This window comes from Maylandia zebra, linkage group LG3, assembly GCF_041146795.1.
Source record: "Maylandia zebra isolate NMK-2024a linkage group LG3, Mzebra_GT3a, whole genome shotgun sequence".
Classification (NCBI taxonomy): domain Eukaryota; kingdom Metazoa; phylum Chordata; class Actinopteri; order Cichliformes; family Cichlidae; genus Maylandia; species Maylandia zebra.
The window spans coordinates 41087416-41108868 of record NC_135169.1 but is presented as its reverse complement, the minus strand read 5'-3'; the positions used below and the strand labels follow the sequence as shown (position 1 = coordinate 41108868).

The following is a 21453-nucleotide window of genomic DNA, read 5'->3' as shown; positions in this document are numbered from 1 at the left end:
ATGGTGGAGTTGAGGGGGAGTTATTACTTTCTTTTAAAATTTAAGGACTGTGGTTACTCACCACACCATTGGTCTCATTTCCCAGCACTGACTTTGAAATGAGTGAAAATCACCATCTTTCAAAATCAGAATCAACAGCTCTCTCTGTCCCTACGTTTATATGGCATCAGCAATCTAGAACAGTGTCTTGTATAGCGTGGCTCAAAAATAGGGCAGAAAAACAATCCTTTTCATGAATATAAATTTAAGGATGAATTTGAGAATTTGTCATCATCAGCTTTTGTCATGTAGCTTTCCCCCTTTTTCTGTTTACATGCTTAATGTTAGCCTAAGCTAGCAGCACAATGGGTATAATGCTGAATAGGAACATTTTAGGTTGCTAACATGGCAAACTAATTGCCCAAATTCAAGGGCTGCATCTTTGAATTTGGCTGCAGGTAAAAACATGATACTTAAAAGATAAGTATGTTATAAGTATGTGCGCATGTTAGCTAACTGACACTAGCATTTAGCTTTAGCGCATCTGTGTGAGTAACCAAAACCTGCTGTTGTTTACATTTTAAACATGAAGCTCCGTTATTTAGGTTTTATTCAATGTCCAGACCTTGGTTTTCACTTTCCGTGCCTAAATGCAGTATTTTTGTTCTAAGTTGGCCATCATCTGTAACCAAAACTCTCCAGTCCAGTCACGGTCATCTTCAGACCACCTACTGAAGCAGTACAAGTGCACATCAGCATTTCTAATGCCTGTAAAACCCTATCTAACTGTTGGTGCTAGAAGATAAGTTGTGCTCCCTTGGAGTCATGGCCTACTTTTGTGAGCTCTGCCTTCTTGGCGCCACTGTGCTAAAGCAGCTGGAGCTAAAGTATATAAGACCTAATCTTAGATACACACACACACACACACACACACACACACACACACACACACACACACACACACAAAATAGAAGGTCTTTAAAAATGACACATGTTGCTGGTTCACAGTGTTTGACTGTCACCGTATAAAAAGCAGCTTGTAACAAATAAGTAAATGACGGCTGGAGAGGAAGCAAAATCCAGGCTTTGATGTAGCCTATCAGTGGCTGAAATTAAAAACGATCTTGGACAATTTCACACAGATTAAATGCAGACTTCCCCCACTAAAGACCAATTTAATCATTTTAATTTGAACCCCACACGGAGTCAGGTCTTTTGCACTTACTGTATTAAATTCATCTGTCCTATGTGTTCCCCGAGGCCATCATTTGGCTGTATGCAGCTTCAGACTGTACGTACCCCCTCTTACCACAACAAAGAAGCAGAAAGCTCAACAGCACTGACCCAAGAGTTATTGATAGTAAGCAGTTGTGTCTGTGTGTCAAGTATTTATTAGTCCCTCTCTTTCGGTTTATAGACCCGATTGATTTAGTAAAGTTTTATCCTCCAGCTTGACCTTATAACTCTGGAATGAATGAGTCCTGATATAATAAACATTAAGGGACTGTAGCAGCGGGGCCGTGATTGATCAGTCCAAACTGGGAGGAAGGGAAATATCCTGACATTCGTTCTTCAGGATATAAGTGTTTTTGCAGGGCATTGACAAAGAAGATACTGTGTGGTAGACCATTTTAGTTTAGTCTGCAAAGCGTGTTACACTATGGTCTGTGGTAATTACATTTTGCTGAGACATCAGTCTCATTCTCTTGTATTGCTGCAGGCCAAAATAGTGAAGGCAGCTTTGCTGTTCAGGGGTGGCTGTGAATTACGTTGTTGGCGAGCTGTACAGTCAGCCAGAGCCTACTATTATAGCTGCTGTCACTCAAGAAGCTGCTAAGGTCATTTTTTTTTCTTTCGAGGAAGGCAAAAGTATGGCATGACGGTATGAGTTGGCACGTATTAACTAAACCAGTGAAGTAAATGTTTAGACTTGCATGATATACTTAATTCTTCAGGACAACAACAGCGGTTTTATTGCCTTTAATGAACTGGACACAAGCGGTGCAATACCGGCAAAGGTGCGACCTTTGACCTTTATCAAAGGGGCAGGAGGACACAGCTTGAGCTGTTCTTCACAGAATCACACACAGTCGAGCGTCGAATCCTTTTTGTCAATAAAATAAAAGGGCAACTTTTAATCAGACAGCCGTGACTGTTTGCTCTTTTCTTGCCTGATTAAGCACTCTGTCACTCAAGCTCTACTCCGTTCCACTTTAGAGATCAGCTTTTATTGCCTTCTTGCTAAGTCATCCTGTCGCTTCAGTACAGTCGAGATTCGTTGTAATGTTCGCGCTGCCTCCTAAACTCGGTTCAGCTGCTAAAGAATCTACTAAAGGCCCTTCTCCATGATGTCCTTGAGCTCCAAGGTAGAAAAAGGTGCCTCTCTGGAGCACAGTAATGCCTCCAGATGAAGCCAGCTTGCTGTCAAGACCAATATATCTTGATAACAAAAGCAACATCTGTCTAGTTCAACCTCAGTGAGGGGGCACTCAGACGTCTCCTCTCCACTCAGGTAGGAAGGTGTGTGTGTCACCGAGGTAACGAGAACAGATGAGAGCTTCATCCTCTAAATCTCAAAGTTATTGTGTTATCAGAGGAGGCAATATGAAGCGGCCTTCAACAGAAAGAGATTCTTCACAGCAAACAAGTTTGTTGTGCACAATAATGTTGGTCATTATGTGGCCAGACCTAAGAGCTTTTAACCATCTACACTCTGCGGTTTGCCTGTGGTCCATTAACACAGTGTGCACTGTTTATGCTTTATACACTGTGAGGCTGAAAAGGCAGAGGCACATTAAATATTGACTCTGCCGGGGCTTCTTTCCAGCTCTGTGGAATAAGTATTTGGCAAAATTAGGAGTAAAAATTCACGCTTAAGGCTAAGCTTGGTTGAGCTTCTTCCTCCTCCAATTCAGCCACTTTTGCTTATACATGAATTCATACAAATAAAGCAAGTATGATACAGCCTTGGCTGCAACATCTGATCCGAACAGTAGATGATCCAAAAGAATAATATTAGCATTAATTATCATTAATTCAACAACCTTTTCAAGGATCATTTCTCTCTTTCCTCTACCTCCAGTTTGCTTCTACACTTCATGACGGTGTAGGCTGCAGATTTATGACACTATTTCCATGCCCTCTGTACAATGATGTAATTGTTACTACTACATCCCTTTATAGCCCAGGTTTATAGAGACCTCTTGCAACTCTCATCAGCCATCTTAACTAGTTAGTTATAAACATGCCATGAGCTACATCTCTATTACTGTTTTCTCCTGCGAGAGCTGCCTTGTGCTTGGTGCACAATTGACAAATGGTTCACAGCACTCGTCTTAACACCCACAGCTGCCGTCAAACCTTGAACTAAATTTTTCACAATAGCCTGGAGAGGGAGGGCAAATGGAGTTTTTTTTGGCAACACTGTGGACTTATTACTTAATGGCTTTCATATTCACGCATTGGTTTTGCATACAACAGAAGATTTTTTGGGGTGTGTAGCGGGGTCATCAATTCCTACCTTGAATGCACCACTTTGTTAAATTAAAGAGGAGGCAACACATTTGTCAAGAAACCAGCTTGATTATGTGCGAGAAGAGATGACACCCGATGAGATATTAACTTACATCGTGACCCGAGGTCATGAGCCTCCATATCACATTCAGAGCCCGTCTTTTACACTGATGGAGAACAATGTGCTTGGAGATTGATTAATAATGTAACCAGCGAACTAGTCCTATCTCACACTTCTGCAGTCCTGAACCTGTAGTTCATAGCTTCACCAACCTGCATCAAAACTGCACAAAAAAATTACACCAAAATGGCATTGAAAGCAACTTTCACAGACACCTAAACACTGTTAAGATCTGTTCTCTTGGAATGTGAAAAGCCATCTTCTCAGGTCATTACAAAGATGCTACTTTAAGTATAAATTTGGTTAAAAAGGTTAAAAAGACGCCATTCCTCTTCACCACCTCTGCAAACCCCAAAATTGGCAATTTCAAGGCGATGGACTAAACACTGTTGACACAAGTAGGAATTACAGGTTTTGACAGATCTTTTAGGCCTTTCTCTAATCAACATAAAATTGCTCAGTGGGTAAATTTAAAGGGCCTGAACACTCTTTGCAATAAACCTCAGCCTAAAGGACAACTCTTTCTGTTTTACTTTTCAACTAAATCTAGATATAAGGGCACATCTGTTTAAAAGCCAAGGACTAGCTCAGTAGACAAAGCACAGAATCCAAAGACAGTTCGTAGATGGTCTTTGTAGCTTTGTACTGTTTCAGCTAAACAGAAGAAGAAGTTCCTCGTTGGTCTTGTTTTTATCTGTTAGGAGCACTGTCCGTGAAGTAAATTCAGAGATAACTTCAGCAGTGCTAGTAAATAAAAATGTCTGTTGATCTGCCAGTTGGTTCAGACTAAGATGTTTCTCGGCTGGATTAAGAGAAGTGTAGTGTAGCTCAGGAGTGTCAAACATTAGGCCTAGGGACCAAATCGGCCTGGTAAAGACTTTGGGAAATTTGAAGGTTTGCATAAAAGCTGGACTTTTAACTGCATTTTCGTAAATTTTACAGCTTTTCTTACTGATAAAGACCTCCTCCATGGTCATTCATAATGCACCAAAGTAATTAAGTAATAGATAAACAGATAAATGCAAGAAAATGTCCTGTTTTCTACTGTCTACTGTAGAAATTTAAAGTTTTTACAACATATCCACAGCAAAAACAAACAAAAAAAGCTAAAGCAAAGCAAACGTCTGACATATTTTTTGTCATACTTTCCTTATATTAAGAGCTCTTGGTATAAAAGTGCAGTTAAAGTCGTCACAGTAACAGGAAGGAGAGTGTCTCTGGGCCTTCTAATCTGAAAATTACGTGGGTTGTGGGTGGCACATGATGTAAAATAAGTTTTTCGTCCTTGGTGCAAATGGTTCAACCTGTTGTTGGGGATGAGTTTCCCATTTGAAGGGAGATATTGCCATGACAACTTCTCCTCAGAATGAGCAGAACAATGTTGAAAAATTCCTTTTCCTTTTCATCCATCTTTCTTTTTTTTGACCTATACTGAGGATTTTGAATAGCTAAAAACTACTCATCAGTGTGCTATGCATTGTGTTAAAAGCTAATTAGTAACAGCCAAAATGACACAAGCCGAGCTCCTTTTGAGGCTGCTTGCTGCAGAGCAAAAACACTGTGTTGTTGTCCTGAAGACAGCTACCTTCATGTCCAAACTTAGACCCTCACGTCTTGCATGTCCAGCGTCCTACAGTGTTCTGAGGCTCTTGGTTGCCTGGGTAACCCACAAGACCTAATGCTGTATTTCCCAGGTTACCCTCAGATTGTCCACAAGCGCGGGGTGAGAGCTCGACTCATGAGGCTCTTTCCATGCTCCACAGCCAAAAAGCCATCCTCCACTAATCAAAGCAAGTGGCTCTTCCAAGGCTTTCTCTCCCTCTCTCTCCCTTCACTCTGTCTCTCTGATGATTTTGTTGCTGTTGTCTAAGATGTTCTTTTGTTTCTGTGTCTTTTCTCAGCCAGTACAGGCTTTAGTCACACATGATTGACGGAGCTGCATTTTAGCTGCAACGTGAAATCTTTTCTTTCTTTTCTGAAGGGAATAAAAATGTTTTTCTGCTGTTCACAGTCAAAACTGTCATCTTTCACTGAAACAAAACACTCGCATATTGCAGATTAGTTTCGGCGTAATTACACGGTGACGTGAAAAAGAATATGTGATGCTAAACAGGTCAGGTGAACAGAAATTTGTTAATTACACCGCTGTAATGCTACAGTTTCTGGACTAATATGATGATGAGAATGAGATCAAATAGCCATTTTTATTTCCTTTATATCAGCTGACATCCCCCAACGGATGCGGAGCTTTTGTTCCATAGCAACAGGTTAATTATGGTCCGTTTAAAGATTTGGCCTTTTGACTGTGGGCCGTAATAAGCCTCTTCGAGCTAATGAGGCACTTAGTGTGTCACACTTCAGGTATATGAGAGACCCTGCACAAGACAAGTCAAACGCTGTGCTGTGAGGACAGTGCAGTCGGTGACAGTGCCCAGACAGCATCTGCTATCATTAAAGGCCCATTAAAACATTTCACAGGGTTCAGCTACCCTCTTTCATGAAGAGGCTCTCTGCCACGAGGGCTTGTTGTGTTCCAGGGTCTCAAAAAAACTCTAATTACCTCTGCTGTCATGTTTGTTGTAGAGAAGAAAAGAGCATTCAGGTTTTTTGTTTGGTTTTGTGAAGGGTCCGATAAAGGAATGTGGCGTGTGAGGCAAAGAAAGGACTTCAGAACTGATCCGCTTGAATGGATTTTCCCATGAGCCAATAACATTTTGTAGTAAAATGTTGAGTTCTGGCATTGTGAATGGAGCTTTTTGTTGTTTTTTTTGTTTTATTTGATTATCTATTTGCTGAAAATGTAACAAGATAGCTAAAATTCTAGTGTCAAAAATACAAATTTGCAAGGACGCGTTTCATGTCTCACCTTGTTCTTTCTCCTCTCCAGACAGCGTCGAAGACGAGCTGGAACTATCGGCAGTCCGCCATCGCCCAGAAGGCCTGGAACAACTCGAAGCACAGACGCGGTTCTCCCGAAAGGAGCTACAGATTCTTTACCGCGGCTTCAAGAATGTAAGTGACGAGGCCACCATACATAATGTACACCTTGGAATGCTTTGTTCTTTCTTGGATATCTCTTTTTTCTTCACATCAAAAACATTGTTTTCCTTTTGATTTTATTTCATGTATTCTTTTACAACCTGCTGTAGTGAGCAAGGGTGTTTCCACCCAAGTCTCCTGAAGCAGCTCAACCTGCATTAAATGTTAAACTGTCCAATAGTGCTTACCACAGAAAATTTAAACTTCGGTACACGGTTCACTGTGTCAGAGATAATGAGGTCATACCTCAACCCTTCCACCCCCTCCCAGCTTACTTCTTTGTCATCTCTGGTGTGAGGCATAATAAGATGACCCAGAATTAACCCAACCCAGATTATCTGGCTGTGAAAGAGGATAGTGAGAGTCCTGTGATGGTGTTCCCGTGAGGCTTCAGTTTCCTGTTGCCTGCAATGTGCTCTAGCCAAGTCCCTGCAAATCTTTCCCATTAGTTCGTTTCCACTGGAGATGGTGTAAGAGGTAAGAAGTGTTTTGATCAGGGATTTAATTTGTGCTTCACGCTGCCTGATTTCACAGCGTTTAAAGACATTCTCTATTTTGCCACTGGAAGGGATGAAGTGATGAATCCAAATAACTCAGGTGGCCCCTTCAGCTTTCTTTGAGCACCAGGAAAAAGGCATACATATTAATTTGCCCCTCTGGGTGATTTATCAGGAATATATGCAGAATTTATTAGCAAGGGACATAATTTCCATTTGGTACTGGAAGTGTTCTGGTTTTCGTTTTTTGTCGGCTCATAGTCTGAGTACCATATAATGCCACCTTTAAGCAGGTCTTGGTTGGATGGAGGTAAGCAGACAGTGTGGACAGCAAAACAAAGATTGCAACTGCTAAACTGCAGTCATGAAACCATTGATATCATCTGACAACAATTCAACAAGAAGTCTTAGCCCAGATGTTTTTAGTGTATTTATTCATTTATGTATTGGAATAGGAGGTCATCGTCTCCGTTTACTCAGTTGCTCCTGTCTACTGTGGAGTTAGATGTGGTTGAACTAGGACCCCAAACTGGACAAAGAGAAAGAGTAATGACGCTTAAATTACAGCTATTAAATAGCTTCTGTCCATCACTAAATCTAGAGTGTGGCTCATTTTTTAACTTCTGGGGTCAAACAGCTCATCTTGTCTTGCCCTATCCCAGTGACATTGGCAGAATGAAGGAAAGCTTTTAAGGCAAGCCAGACTAATAGAAGCTGGCATGATTCCCATGATGAGAAGTTTGGCCCTTTGTCCTTGGTATCCAGGGTTTTGAAGCAAATCAAACTTCTCCAAGTTTGATTTGGTGGAAGGATGAGGTCATCTGTCTTGACAACAGACTTTACAAGTTATTCACTTGTAGCACAAGTGGTGCTTTGTTTTAGATATAGCGCTTTGTCGAGCAGGTCTCGTCTACCAAATGAAACCTCTGGTTCTGGGCCTTGATCTCGAGGCAGAATTTGAGCAAGGGGTCACCTTAAAGGTTTGAGAGAATTTATTATTTAAAAAAAAAAAAAAACCTTGACCTCAGACTATAGAAAATAACACAATATTGTCCTCACGTCTGACTGAATCTTCTGAGCTTTCACAGTTCACAGTCCAGGGCACTGACTTGGGCATTAGATTAAGATCTCATACTTTCGATGCCATCAGTCACGATTCGTCTGTTCGTAGGTATATTTCATTCCCCGCACTGCTTATTGCCGCCTCGCTTCATGGGTCTCCAAAAGGAATTTCATGCCTGGCCAGTTTTGCATTTGATTGAATTGGATGTGTGATTTTATTATCATGGATGAGCTAATTTTACAAGCATATCAAATGAATACAAATAAACTTTCTGATCTCTGTCCGTCTAATGAGAACGGCATTGAACAATGTGCAAAATCAAAACAAAACAAAAAAACGAGGACAAAGGGAAACAGTGACTACGTTGGTGATCATCCTGGAAAATGTAACCCATGTTTTTCTAGTTGCTTTTTTCTTTTTCTTAAAGTCTTGATCTAGAAGTGCATGAGCAAATATTTATGAATTGAGTCCTAGCAGGAAAAATAAGCTAATTAATTTTATCGATATGTATGTAAATGTAAACATTTAGATATTTGTTATATCTTTAATTTGGTGATATGTTCATCTGTTGTTGGGACACAGATGCATACTTTATGAAAATAAAATGAACTCTGGCTTAATGTTATATATGTATATAATATAAAATAAATGAGTTCCTGACTTTTAGCTCAGCAAGATCAAAGTTTTCCTTGATGGGACCTAAAGTCAAAGTGTAACTATTTCTCTGTACTTGAAATTGAATTGCAGGGGCGCTGCATTGCATGTGGTAATAAGATGACGCACAGGCTCCATTCCCAACTGAAAAATAGCCTCGCTCACCAATGTCATCATCAGGCTACAAAGAAACGCTGATATACAATCAGTTGAATTCTGCCACGAGAGTGAGACTCGCTCCAACAGCTTTCACTGAGCTTTATTTTTTCTGCAGCTTTTTAGGATGATTTGCAGTAGAGAGAATAGAAGAAGAAGTGTGTGTGATGCACAGACACACACAGGTGCAGCCATGCACATACTCTACAAGTCAAGTAGAAGTCCTATTAAAAAAAAATCCCCCTGCTTACTATATTTATTTACAGAGCACAACTACAACAAGAGGTTGACTGTTGAGAGCGTGTTGTCTGCACGGTTGTAGAAGATAAACAAAGCATTAATTAACAGCTGCTCTGGTAAACAACAGAGAAATACTGTCAAATACAAAGATGCTACAGTGCATTTTGTCTTTATGGTGGATATGCGTGAAGTCCCTGCAGGGACAGAATTTCTACATTCCTTAAGAAGCTACAGATAAAAAATACACAGCGTTACGTAAAAATCTTGATCCAACCCTTACTTCTTTATATTTTAGTATGAAAATGGGAAATTAAATAATAATACAATAATAACAATTTATTGAAATGTGTGCAAACATATCTAGAAAAAAGCATATAAGGCAAAAACAGACAACAACCCCGATGAGCTTTATTTGGTGTGACCACCTTTATTCGTCAAAACGGCCTGAACTCTATGAGGAAGTTTATTGTAATTTCTTTAGGTAGTCTTCAGGAATAGTTCTCCAGACTTCTTGAAGGACATTCAAAGCTCATCTTTGGAGGTTTCTGCATATTGTTCTGTTCCCCGTCAGCGTGATCCCACACTGCTTCAATTGTGTTGAGGTCCAGGCTGGGGGGAGGCCAATCCATGACTGATTTTTAGTTTGAGTTTCATTGTGTGTTGGCAGTGGGTTTGGGATCATTCAACAATCAGATCAGATGCTTTCCAGATAGTACTGCATGGTGGAACCCAATCCAACCATACTATTTCCATCAATTTTGACAAGATCTCCATCCCAAACAAATTTAAACAAACATTTTAAATTTGGATTTATCCAAAGATCTGTTACTAGTGATAACCAGTCCAGTTCTTATATAATTTGACATACAGTGGGGCAAAAAAGTATTTAGTCAGCCACCGATTGTGCAAGTTCCCCCACCTAAAATGATGACAGAGGTCAGTAATTTGCACCAGAGGTACACTTCAACTGTGAGAGACAGAATGTGAAAAAAAAATCCATGAATCCACATGGTAGGATTTGTAAAGAATTTATTCGTAAATCAGGGTGGAAAATAAGTATTTGGTCAATAACAAAAATACAACTCAATACTTTGTAACATAACCTTTGTTGGCAATAACAGAGGTCAAACGTTTACTATAGGTCTTTACCAGGTTTGCACACACAGTAGCTGGTATTTTGGCCCATTCCTCCATGCAGATCTTCTCGAGAGCAGTGATGTTTTGGGGCTGTCGCCGAGCAACACGGACTTTCAACTCCCGCCACAGATTTTCTATGGGGTTGAGGTCTGGAGACTGGCTAGGCCACTCCAGGACTTTCAAATGCTTCTTACGGAGCCACTCCTTTGTTGCCCGGGCGGTGTGTTTTGGATCATTGTCATGTTGGAAGACCCAGCCTCGTTTCATCTTCAAAGTTCTCACTGATGGAAGGAGGTTTTGGCTCAAAATCTCACGATACATGGCCCCATTCATTCTGTCCTTAACACGGATCAGTCGTCCTGTCCCCTTGGCAGAAAAACAGCCCCATAGCATGATGTTTCCACCCCCATGCTTCACAGTAGGTATGGTGTTCTTGGGATGCAACTCAGTATTCTTCTTCCTCCAAACGCGACGAGTTGAGTTTATACCAAAAAGTTCTACTTTGGTTTCATCTGACCACATGACATTCTCCCAATCCTCTGCTGTATCATCCATGTGCTCTCTGGCAAACTTCAGACGGGCCTGGACATGCACTGGCTTCAGCAGCGGAACACGTCTGGCACTGCGGGATTTGATTCCCTGCCGTTGTAGTGTGTTACTGATGGTGACCTTTGTTACTTTGGTCCCAGCTCTCTGCAGGTCATTCACCAGGTCCCCCCGTGTGGTTCTGGGATCTTTGCTCACCGTTCTCATGATCATTTTGACCCCACGGGATGAGATCTTGTGTGGAGCCCCAGATGGAGGGAGATTATCAGTGGTCTTGTATGTCTTCCATTTTCTGATGATTGCTCCCACAGTTGATTTTTTCACACCAAGCTGCTTGCCTATTGTAGATTCACTCTTCCCAGTCTGGTGCAGGTCTACAATACTTTTCCTGGTGTCCTTCGAAAGCTCTTTGGTCTTGGCCATGGCGGAGTTTGGAGTCTGACTGTTTGAGGCTGTGGACAGGTGTCTTTTATACAGATGATGAGTTCAAACAGGTGCCATTCATACAGGTAACGAGTGGGAGACAGAAAAGCTTCTTACAGAAGACGTTACAGGTCTGTGAGAGCCAGAGATTTTCCTTGTTTGAGGTGACCAAATACTTATTTTCCACCCTGATTTACGAATAAATTCTTTACAAATCCTACCATGTGGATTCATGGATTTTTTTTTCACATTCTGTCTCTCACAGTTGAAGTGTACCTCTGGTGCAAATTACTGACCTCTGTCATCATTTTAAGTGGGGGAACTTGCACAATCGGTGGCTGATTAAATACTTTTTTGCCCCACTGTACTTCAGCCTTTTTTCCCTGAAAAAAAAAAACCTTCTTTCCCCCCTGAAAAATCTTTTTTTTCTCTCAGTGAATGGATTTTTCCTCTTTCTTAAAAATGTGACCTTTTGATTCTTTATATTAGATGTAGATTATTTTTTTTTAAATAGATGAACAGATCACAGAAAGCTTTTCCGCCTTTCATAGTCATGTGCGAAATACGGCTGTATAAATGTCTCGCAGCCCCTTGGCGTGCGCACTCACAACCATGACTGAGCGTAATTGTGCGGACGTATTTTACCTTCACAAACAGCTGAGACGTGGTTTGCGATACATGTGGCAAAAAGTGAGGTGTTGTGGCCATACTTTCCCAACCTTGAGACCTCAGAATTAGGGAGACATTGAAAAGGGCTGTTGGGGGGGGGGTTAAATACATTTTACAGTGTTTATTTATCAGATAAAATACGTTAAATGTCACCGTTATTATTGGCCGGCCCGGAAACAGCGGGGGTGTCCAAATTCAGAGGCTGCTTCCACTTGAGGACCCGGCCTTCGCGGTCTAAAGAAAGCCGGGTAGTACGTCACAGCTCCCTCGGTGGAGTGAAACTCTGCCGTCTGCTCCTTGCTATCTAAAATATAACCGGGCGCTGGCGTAAACTCTCGACCGTCTCACACTTTCTTTAATTAGTTTTCTGTTTGATGTTTATTCAGCCGTGTGAAAACCCCGGAGGAACCCTCTCGATGGATTAAATTTAATTTAATCTAATCTAAACTTTAATCTCAGCCAAACCGATTTACTCACGAACAAATAAAGCACTGAAAAAGCCAAACAATAACATTTTTAAGTTATCAAAGTGACTTATAAATCATGTTTAACCCGAGTAGCGAAAGACCGCGGGGGTTTGAAAACGATGTGTCGGTCGGCTCAGATATTTTAAGTTTACACAGCTACATTCTCACCTGAAAATATGTTAAAAGTTGGGGGTTTTTTTGCGACCCAGAAAGAGAAATAAGAGTGATATTAAAACTAAGTAGCTGCCGCCATTGTTGGAAACTGGAATTGGCTGGGCCCGCTATGAATTCTGCGATATGGTTTTTCAATTTTGTTGTCCAGGTGGAAATTCTGGAGAATGGTGGCTCCGGGATTCTCCCGGAAACATCGGGAGGGTTGGCATGTATGGTTGTGGCAACACCACTAACCTTGTCAAACACCTCAGAGTAAATCATATCACAGAATATGACGAGCGTATGTTGAGACGAACTGAAGAGGAGGACAGGGACAGGTGCTGCTAGGGCAAGGCAGACCTCTCTCATGGAGTCCTTTAGTGCTGCAGGCAGGCAAGGTGTTCAAATAGGCACAACTTTAGTTTTTTTATTTCTATATGATGAACTCTGCATTAGGGCTGCCACGATTAGTCGACTAGTCACGATTACGTTGACTATCAAAATCGTCGACGACTGATTTAATAGTCGACGCGTCATTTGAAGCTTTGTAAGATCCCAAAAGCGGGAATAAGTAGCAGGATTTAAGAGTGTAATAACGGACTGAAACAGAAGATGGCAGCACTGCATGTACAAGGATGCCAGCTGCCGTTAAACCCCGAAGAAGAAGAAACTGTGTCCCAGAATTCATAGCGCGGCCCAGCGCAGTTGTCAACAATGGTGGCAGCTAGTTAGTTTTAATATTACTCTTATTATTCTTTCTGGGTCACAAAATAAACGTTTAACATATTTTCAGGCGAGAATGTAGCTGTGTAAACCTCAAATATCTGCTCAGTTTATCAGGACACCACATATTTTCAAAAGCGCTCTGACGTTTTCGGAGGCGTCTGTTACCCACTAGCTCGATAGCTAGCCGGGGGCCATGAGAGCACCGGACTCCCGGTAGATCGTTTTCAAACCCACCGCCCTACTCAGGTTAAACATATACAAGTCACTTAGATAACTTAAAAATGTTATTGTTTGGCTTTTTTCAGTATTTTATTTGTTCCTGAGTAAATCGGCTGAGTTTATTAAACTCCACCGAAACAATCTGCACATTTAATTAGAATTCAATTAACTATCATCTTGTCTTTATTTTTAGTTAGCACATACCTTAAACACTTAAAGCTGTAAGCTAATGATAGTTATATAAGAGCAGATGCTGCTGGTGCAATAAGCTGTACTTTTACGTTCAATGGATGATGATCTGATTAGTCGACTAATCGCAAAAATAATCGGTGACTAGTCGACTATCAAAATAATCGTTTGTGGCAGCCCTACTCTGCATTATTAAGTGATAAGAACAAGAAATCTGATGCCCTGTAATCATTATGACGCTATAATTTGAGATACAATAAATAAAATACGTTTTTGTACAAAGTATCGGTATCGGATCAGTATCGTCGATACCACCCTGAATATTACTTTGTATCGGATCGGAAAGGAAATCAGTGGTATCGCACATCACTAATGTTAGCATGCAAGTCATTCAGCAGCAGTTGAGGCTCAGGTGTGAAATGTATGGTTTTCAGGGTTTTTATCGGTTTTCAGGGTTTTTTGTTATCGTTTTTATCGTTAACTCGTTTTTCCTGTGTCTTTTCACGTGTGTTATGAATAAATCTTCTTTTTTTCGGTACCGGTACTAGTTTTATTTTGTTGTATTTATCCGCGACACCTTAAAGGCCGGTCCGTGAAAATATTGTCGGGCATAAACCGGTCCGTGGCGCAAAAAAGGTTGGGGACCGCTGCTCTAAAACATGCAAGTGTGACAGATATGCAAAAAATTACTTTTCACAACGCTGTTGCTTCACATTTAACATCCACATATCACAGCAATGTCATACTTTTCTAAGTCAAAAAGCACTAATTGTTTTCTTTGCAGCTGCAGTCTTTTGTTTTACCAGGAATAAAGATCAATACTTATAAATTAACAGCCTGAATATTTTTCCTCAATCCAGGCACTGTGACCGTTATAATTAGGTGTCATTTATTCCAACCATGATGGAGAGTAATTTTCCTCATTGTACATCATTATGATTCATACACGCTAGTCCAAGCAACGACTTTCAGACTTCACAAATCAGGTTAGAGCCTGCCAGATGACAACGCAGAGACAGACTTGTGCACATTCTGTCTCCGAAACTTCTTTCTCACCTCACCCTGCAAGATATTCAGCTGAGTCTGTGAGACCAAGAAGGAGGAGGGTGTCAGGGGACTTGCGCAGACAACCTTGCAGCATCCTCTTAACTTGAAACACAAGACGCCCGTTTGAAGCAAGACGATGAAGGTTTCGTCTTTATTTTCTTCCCCTCGCCGCACTGTTTCCCAAAGTGGCTGATGAGACATGGTCACGGGAAGCAGGAAACCCGGCGTGCCCTTTAATTCTAGCGAGGTTACTCATACTCAGAGAGCCTTTTAACGTGTCTACTTTTGACTTTCGTGAAAGGGAATAGAATATGTTGATGTTGATGCAAGTTCACAAGCACAATGTAGCTTCAGAAGTCCTTCTATCACACCGTGTTTTGTTTTGTTTTGTTATATTTGATTTCCAATAAAAGCCCTCGCTGCTGTTGGCTATTTTCTTCCATAAAATACAGAGAAACACGAGGCTCCTGCCCTGGAAATTGCCCATGTAGGGGGTAACTTTCTAAAGTCAATATCCCGTCAGCGTGTGCCGCAGAATCGAACCTGTAAAACTATTTGCCTCCATCACCACGCTGCTCCAAGCAAGGTCATCCGCTACTTTGATTGTTTGAAAAGAGACACACGCACAATTCTTGGGTATGTTACTATTCAGTCTTTTCCAGTGAATGCTGCCAGATAACCACAGGCATGGACGAGATAGCTGCTGAGGATTCGATGGTCAGTCACTGGTGGAATATGTTGTTTTTCATTTAAAGACATCTTCCCACTGCTAGCTGACTTTGTCGTTCTCAGAGGTGCCCTGTTTTTAGTGAGACGTGACCGTGATTGGCACTATGTGAACTCAAGTTTAAGGCTAGGACTGTAAACATAGATGTCAGATAACCTGCGCATCTCTATTTTGTCTTGCAGGAATGTCCCAGCGGGGTCGTCAACGAAGACACTTTTAAAGACATCTACGCACAGTTCTTCCCGCAAGGAGGTCTGTGCCTGCTGCTTTGTTTTCCCAGCATGCTTTCCCTTTCCCAGGAGCTCCCGCATTCATGCGTGTTTACAAAAATTGCACTAAGTCCGGAGTACGTTAGGTTTCCTCGCCTCCCATGAAAACACAGTGTCGGTGAGAGGCAGAGGGAGAAGAGAAGTTTGTATTCAGGCAGCCTTGAGTTTCTCTCTGTTGGCTCTCATCATTATGCAAAGATTCAACCCGAGGAGGAACAGAGGAAACATTAGGAAGCTTTGATATATCTGTTCAGAGAGAAGAAAGGCAGGCCAGTGAACATAATGGCACAGCACAGAGGAAACAATGATAAAACCCTCAGCTCTAAGCACACTGTTCTTCCCTCTCATCGCGAGCCTGTTTTCTTTGAAGTGGAAAAGAAAAAACAGTCTCCGCTTTGAACCTTTTTCTTGTTTGCAGTAGCCACCACTGCCAGCGAGCCGTAATCACGACAGATGTTCTGTGATTGGTTGTTTGTTCTCTCCATAGATGCCTCGACATACGCACACTTCCTGTTCAATGCTTTTGACACGGATCACAATGGCTCTGTGAGTTTTGAGGTAAGCCCAGAGTTGCCAGATTGTTCATTTCTCAGTGTCTTAAAGCTCGACCAGTGTGTGGGTTCGCTGTCGAAAAGGCGTGCTCATCAAACGCTCCCACAGACGAGGCTTTACACTCGATCATTATGTAACCTGCAACCCCCTTTATAGAAAAAAAATCTAGCCTCATCAAGTTTACTCAAGATGCTCAACATTTGATTAATATTTATGAAGGGCACTTATTTGCTTATTAGGACAGAACAGGGAACAGCTGTCATTATGCCAAACAAAGTTTCCCTGCCTAATGTGCGGTCCACTCTGTTCTGAAGTACGAGATCTCCCTGAGGACTGACACTGAGTCGACTAAACATTTGAATAATGAGCTATTTTTGATTTATGATAGCTCCACTTTTGCCGTTTCATCATTTTCCTCTAATGAATACGTGATAGAGGACGGCATCCTCACAGAAAGGGTGGAATCGGTTGAAGTGCCTCACGTAGAAAGTGTCTCATGCGTCGTTGTTGAGTTAAAGCTGTGATGTTTTGCACATTTGTCAGTAAGTTGCGTTTCCATTACAGGATTTTGTTATGGGTCTCTCTATCCTCCTGCGTGGCACAGTCCAGGAAAAACTCAACTGGGCCTTCAACCTTTATGATATCAATAAAGACGGATATATCACTAAAGAGGTACGTCTCCTAAAAACACGAAGGTCACAGTGCTGAGATATTTGCCGTGTTTCACGCCGCATGCTTTAGTTAATTCACTTACATGTTGTTGTACAGGATGTCCACGATCCGTCGATTTTGATCGAGCACAGCGCTACGCCAGTTTGCATTTTGCTAATGTTCACATTGAGCCTGCAGACTGCGCTCGATTTTTGTACAGTAAAGATCAAAATGTAACAGTTAAACTGAAGAAAACATCCTCCCAGGAATCTGCCTCTGTGGGTTAACATTGACATATCCTCCTCCTACTGGCTCACTAAGCTTGTCAGTGTGAAAGCACTCAAGCATTGGAGTTCACAATACTTAAAATAAAAGTTCTTAGGGAGAATTAGCTGTACTGAAAACAAACACTGCCCTCTTATGGTTGAGTTGCAGTACTGTTTTCAGTCCGTGTACTGAGCAGGTGTCTCCAGTTTGCCGCTCCAGAGCCACATTTGGCTCTTTTTGCCATCTACTGTGTCAAAAGTAGTTTGTGTCAAAAGTACTGCCAGTGTGGCCTGACTACATTTACAGCTTAACTAAAACTACCCTAACCTTTAATTTTATTCTTTACTTTCACTATTTTTAAAGCTGTCGAGCTGCCATATGTTCATTAACAAAGCTGGCTCCTTTTAATTTAATTCAAACGCAGGGATTAAGTCAGCCCGCAAACATTTAAAGCCACTTTTTTCAAAGCCGGCCTAAACAAGCTAATAGTATTTTCCCTGCACAGCTGTTTGTTTCAACTCCTGTAGCCCATCTGCCTCAAGCTTCAATGTGTTGTGTGTTCAGAGATGCTCTTCTGCGTACCTTGGTTGTAACAAGCTGTTATTTGACTTATGGCCTTTCTAGCAACTTGAAGCAGTCTTGCCATTCACCGCTGACACCATCAAGGCAGAGAACTGCTGCTCACTGCATGTTTTATCTATTTTTGGCTAATTCTCTGTAAACTCTAGAGATGGTTGTGTGGGAAAATCCCAGCAGATTCTGAAACACTCAGGAACTGCTAAACTGGTCTGGCACCGAGAACCGTGCTAAGTTCAAAGTCACTGAAATATGAATCAACTTTCTCCTCTATTCTGATGCTCGGTTTGAACTTCATGGTCCCATCTTGACCATGTCTATGTATCTAAATGCATCGATTTTCTGCCGCATGATTGCTTGATTAGACTTTGGTGTTAACAAGCAGTTGAACAATAAAGTGGCCAGTGAGTATATATGTATATCACTCATTAGGATGTTGATTCAACACTATAAGTAAAGCTGAATAATGTAATAATGTAGCGCAGAAATCACAAAACAACATAAAATAATCGCCATCCTTAAATTCTCAGGGTTGTTATTCGAACTTCCTGCTCCTTGAATCTGTTTTACGGGGACCTGAAAGAACAAACAGTCCCGGTGCAAATGAATGCTCTATAATGCAACACGTGCTGATTAGCATAACAGCTGAGGCTCAGGGCCATTCATTTAAATTCTTTTTTTTCTGACGCTGACCAATAATTCATCCTGAGACACGACTCGTGCATGAATCCAGTCGCACGTAAGATATGAGTGAGGACACAAGAACTGCTAGCGAGCAGTCAGTGCAAACTGAGTGTAAGACATTGTATTTATCTCTGTTATGTTTTCTGCGCATCACAGGAAATGCTGGACATCATGAAGGCCATCTACGACATGATGGGAAAATGCACATACCCCGTCCTCAAAGAGGAGACGCCCCGTCAGCACGTAGAAGTATTCTTTCAGGCAAGCAGGCAGTTGGCAGATTTTACTGTTTTATGTACGAGGCTTCAGAAAACCTTCATATCTCTCCTTTTGTCTGCCTCCAACAGAAGATGGATAAGAACAAAGACGGCGTGGTAACCATAGACGAGTTCATCGACTGTTGCCAAAACGTAAGGCCGATCCCCAGAACATCAGCTCGCACTGCTGCTGGCACAGTCTCAGCACCGCTCATCGTATTGTCTCTTTTATTTTGTATCCTCAGGATGAAAACATCATGCGATCGATGCACCTCTTTGAAAACGTTCTTTAATTTTCGGCTGGCTGTGGAGGATTTGGAAGAGACCATCATCTTTAGCTTGGCCCAGTTACTGACTTGGACTCATACTGTGTACAGTGTGCTATGCAGACTTTTTGACCATAGATACAGTTATTCTTCATTACAGAGGGCCTCAGTTGTAAGTAGGCGGTATAGGCGTGGACACTCTGGAGCTGGTTGCCGCTTTCTTTTAAACAAATTCGGGAAACTTCTAAGTGAAATAGTGAAAATGGATTAAAAGGAGATGCTTCAAAATGAAACCATTAACTTTAAGGTTGATTTCCGCCTTCTGTCTCTGGAGTGTCTTTGTGTTTGCCGAACTCTGCCTAAGACGTCTAACGAAAGGCTTCAGACAGATTCTGTTCTGTTTTATTTACTGCCAAATCAGATCACTGTGACTTTCTGCAGCATCAGAAACACCCGAACAAAACATCGGGTGTAACGTCACACTCCGTCTGCTTTTACATTCCAGACCGGCTCCCAATTCCAGAGTGTTCCCTCCCGATTTAGTTAGCCATCGTGGTCTGTCTTTCTGCTCTTTGAAGGAACTGTTTAGAGGGGGAAAAAAGAAAAAACAATACATTTTACCATTTTAAACTGTACATAATATAAAAAACATTATTAGATAAGAACTCTTTGAGAAACTTTTGTTCTTGTTTACTTGCCAACTAGAATGAGACAACACAAGGATTGTATTGATGTCAAACTTGGACCATAATATCGATGGTTTGTCTACAGAAGCACACAGGTAGCTCTACTTATGATGTTATACAACCATTTCTTTGTCACAGGAGAAATGCTGCTTTCAGTGGAATTCATTTAACCTCATGTATGTATATTTCCTGTAAAGTAAAATCATCCATCAGTATGTTTTTCTTTGGGTTTTATGAGTTTACACTAGGAGCAGTGCTTGGGATTATTTATAAGGTGTTCAGGTCAGGTGTACAGTATTACATGAAAAGTCACCCTCGGGTGATTTTCAGGTCTTTAGATTTGTTCATATGAGTCACTGTTTTTAATAAGAAAGGCCAGTGGGGTTTGGTTATTGGTACAAACTTTGTATTATACTCATTAGTTTGGGTTTTCTTGCTGTTTCTCTCCTCCTCCTCCATCCTGTGGGATGCAGCTGCCCACACCGATTCAGCCTGATTGGTTTGATTGGCTCCCAAATGTTAGCAAAAACTACAGGATTATTGAGAGAAGTGTCTCAAGTGTGTCTGAGTGTTTCTGTCTGACATGCGCTCTCTTTTTTTCTTGCTCTTTTTCCACAGAGACTTGGATATTAGACACAGGAAGTAGGCAGAAATACGACTTATACTTGAGAGCTGTGGTTTATGGTTAATGTGTCGCAACATTTAATGGTTCATCATGTTTGTCCTTCGAAGTGTACAGTGTGTTTCTACGATGTGTCACTGGGAGTCGGGAACATATGAACCTCCTCGGTGAGGCATGTTAATCATCCATAATTTAGTAAAGAAAATGACACTTTTTCTCAGCCTTGTTATTCATGTAAAAGGAGATAGTTTGGTTTTAGCTTGTTTAACTTGCTGTTTGTTAAACCGCTTGTTTGAGTGTGATTTGTATTTTATTTGCAGAGACCTGATGATGAAAAGTAACTTTTATCCACTACGGAATACAAAAGAGCAACACGGTTGATTTGGAAAGTTACAAACAGATCAAATAGTTTGCAGACAAAACTTTTAAAAATCGATTCCATCAAAAGCGTGTCATATTTTAGATCTAAAAGTACCAGGCCACCTACACATTACACCCACAGGAGCGGCTCAGCAATGGAAACCCAAGCCATGAAGCTCCCGGTGCACAGTTTCCGTGCTGATGCTCTGCAACTTCACAATCTGACGCTTCATGGCTGAGCTGCTGTGTTTCCTAAACACTTCCACTTTCCAATAATCCCACTTACAACTGATCCTGGAATATCTTGAAGGGAAGAAATTTCATGAACTGACCTGTTGCTCCGGTGGTGTCCTATTACAGCACCACCCTGAAATTCATGGAGCTCATTTGAACCATTCGTTCACAAATGTTTGTAAAGGCAGCCTGCGTGGCTCGGTTATTGATTTCATACATCAATGGGACTGAAAACACCTGAAATGAAGATTAGGAGGCGTGGCCCAAATACTTTTGACCATGTAGTGTATGTTGTGCTTACTGGTTCTCACTGAAGCCTCCTGGTGGTAGCAATGTGGAATTACACAAGGCGATTGACTTGATTCTTTCTTGCCTGAATGGCATAAACTGGGATATATAATAATATTGTTGTTTAGAGTGTATAGAGAAAAAAAGTGGATGAAAAAAATGAATGTTGTATTTTG

The 21453-nt window shown here is 41.3% G+C and overlaps 1 protein-coding gene across 6 annotated transcripts in view; it reads left to right on the top strand.

Moving 5' to 3' along the window:
- kcnip4a (potassium voltage-gated channel interacting protein 4a) overlaps positions 1–20610 on the top strand; it is a 161045-nt gene extending 140435 nt beyond the window's left edge. For all 6 annotated transcript variants that reach the window (XM_012919987.4, XM_012919985.3, XM_023153255.2 and 3 more), the window contains 7 exons: positions 6501–6625; positions 15748–15817; positions 16322–16392; positions 16951–17058; positions 18721–18825; positions 18912–18974; positions 19067–20610. In XM_012919987.4, the coding sequence (XP_012775441.1) occupies positions 6501–6625; positions 15748–15817; positions 16322–16392; positions 16951–17058; positions 18721–18825; positions 18912–18974; positions 19067–19114 (590 nt within the window). In that variant the 3' untranslated portion in view covers positions 19115–20610. The remainder of the gene's footprint in view (positions 1–6500; positions 6626–15747; positions 15818–16321; positions 16393–16950; positions 17059–18720; positions 18826–18911; positions 18975–19066) is intronic.
- Positions 20611–21453: the final 843 nt, after the last annotated feature.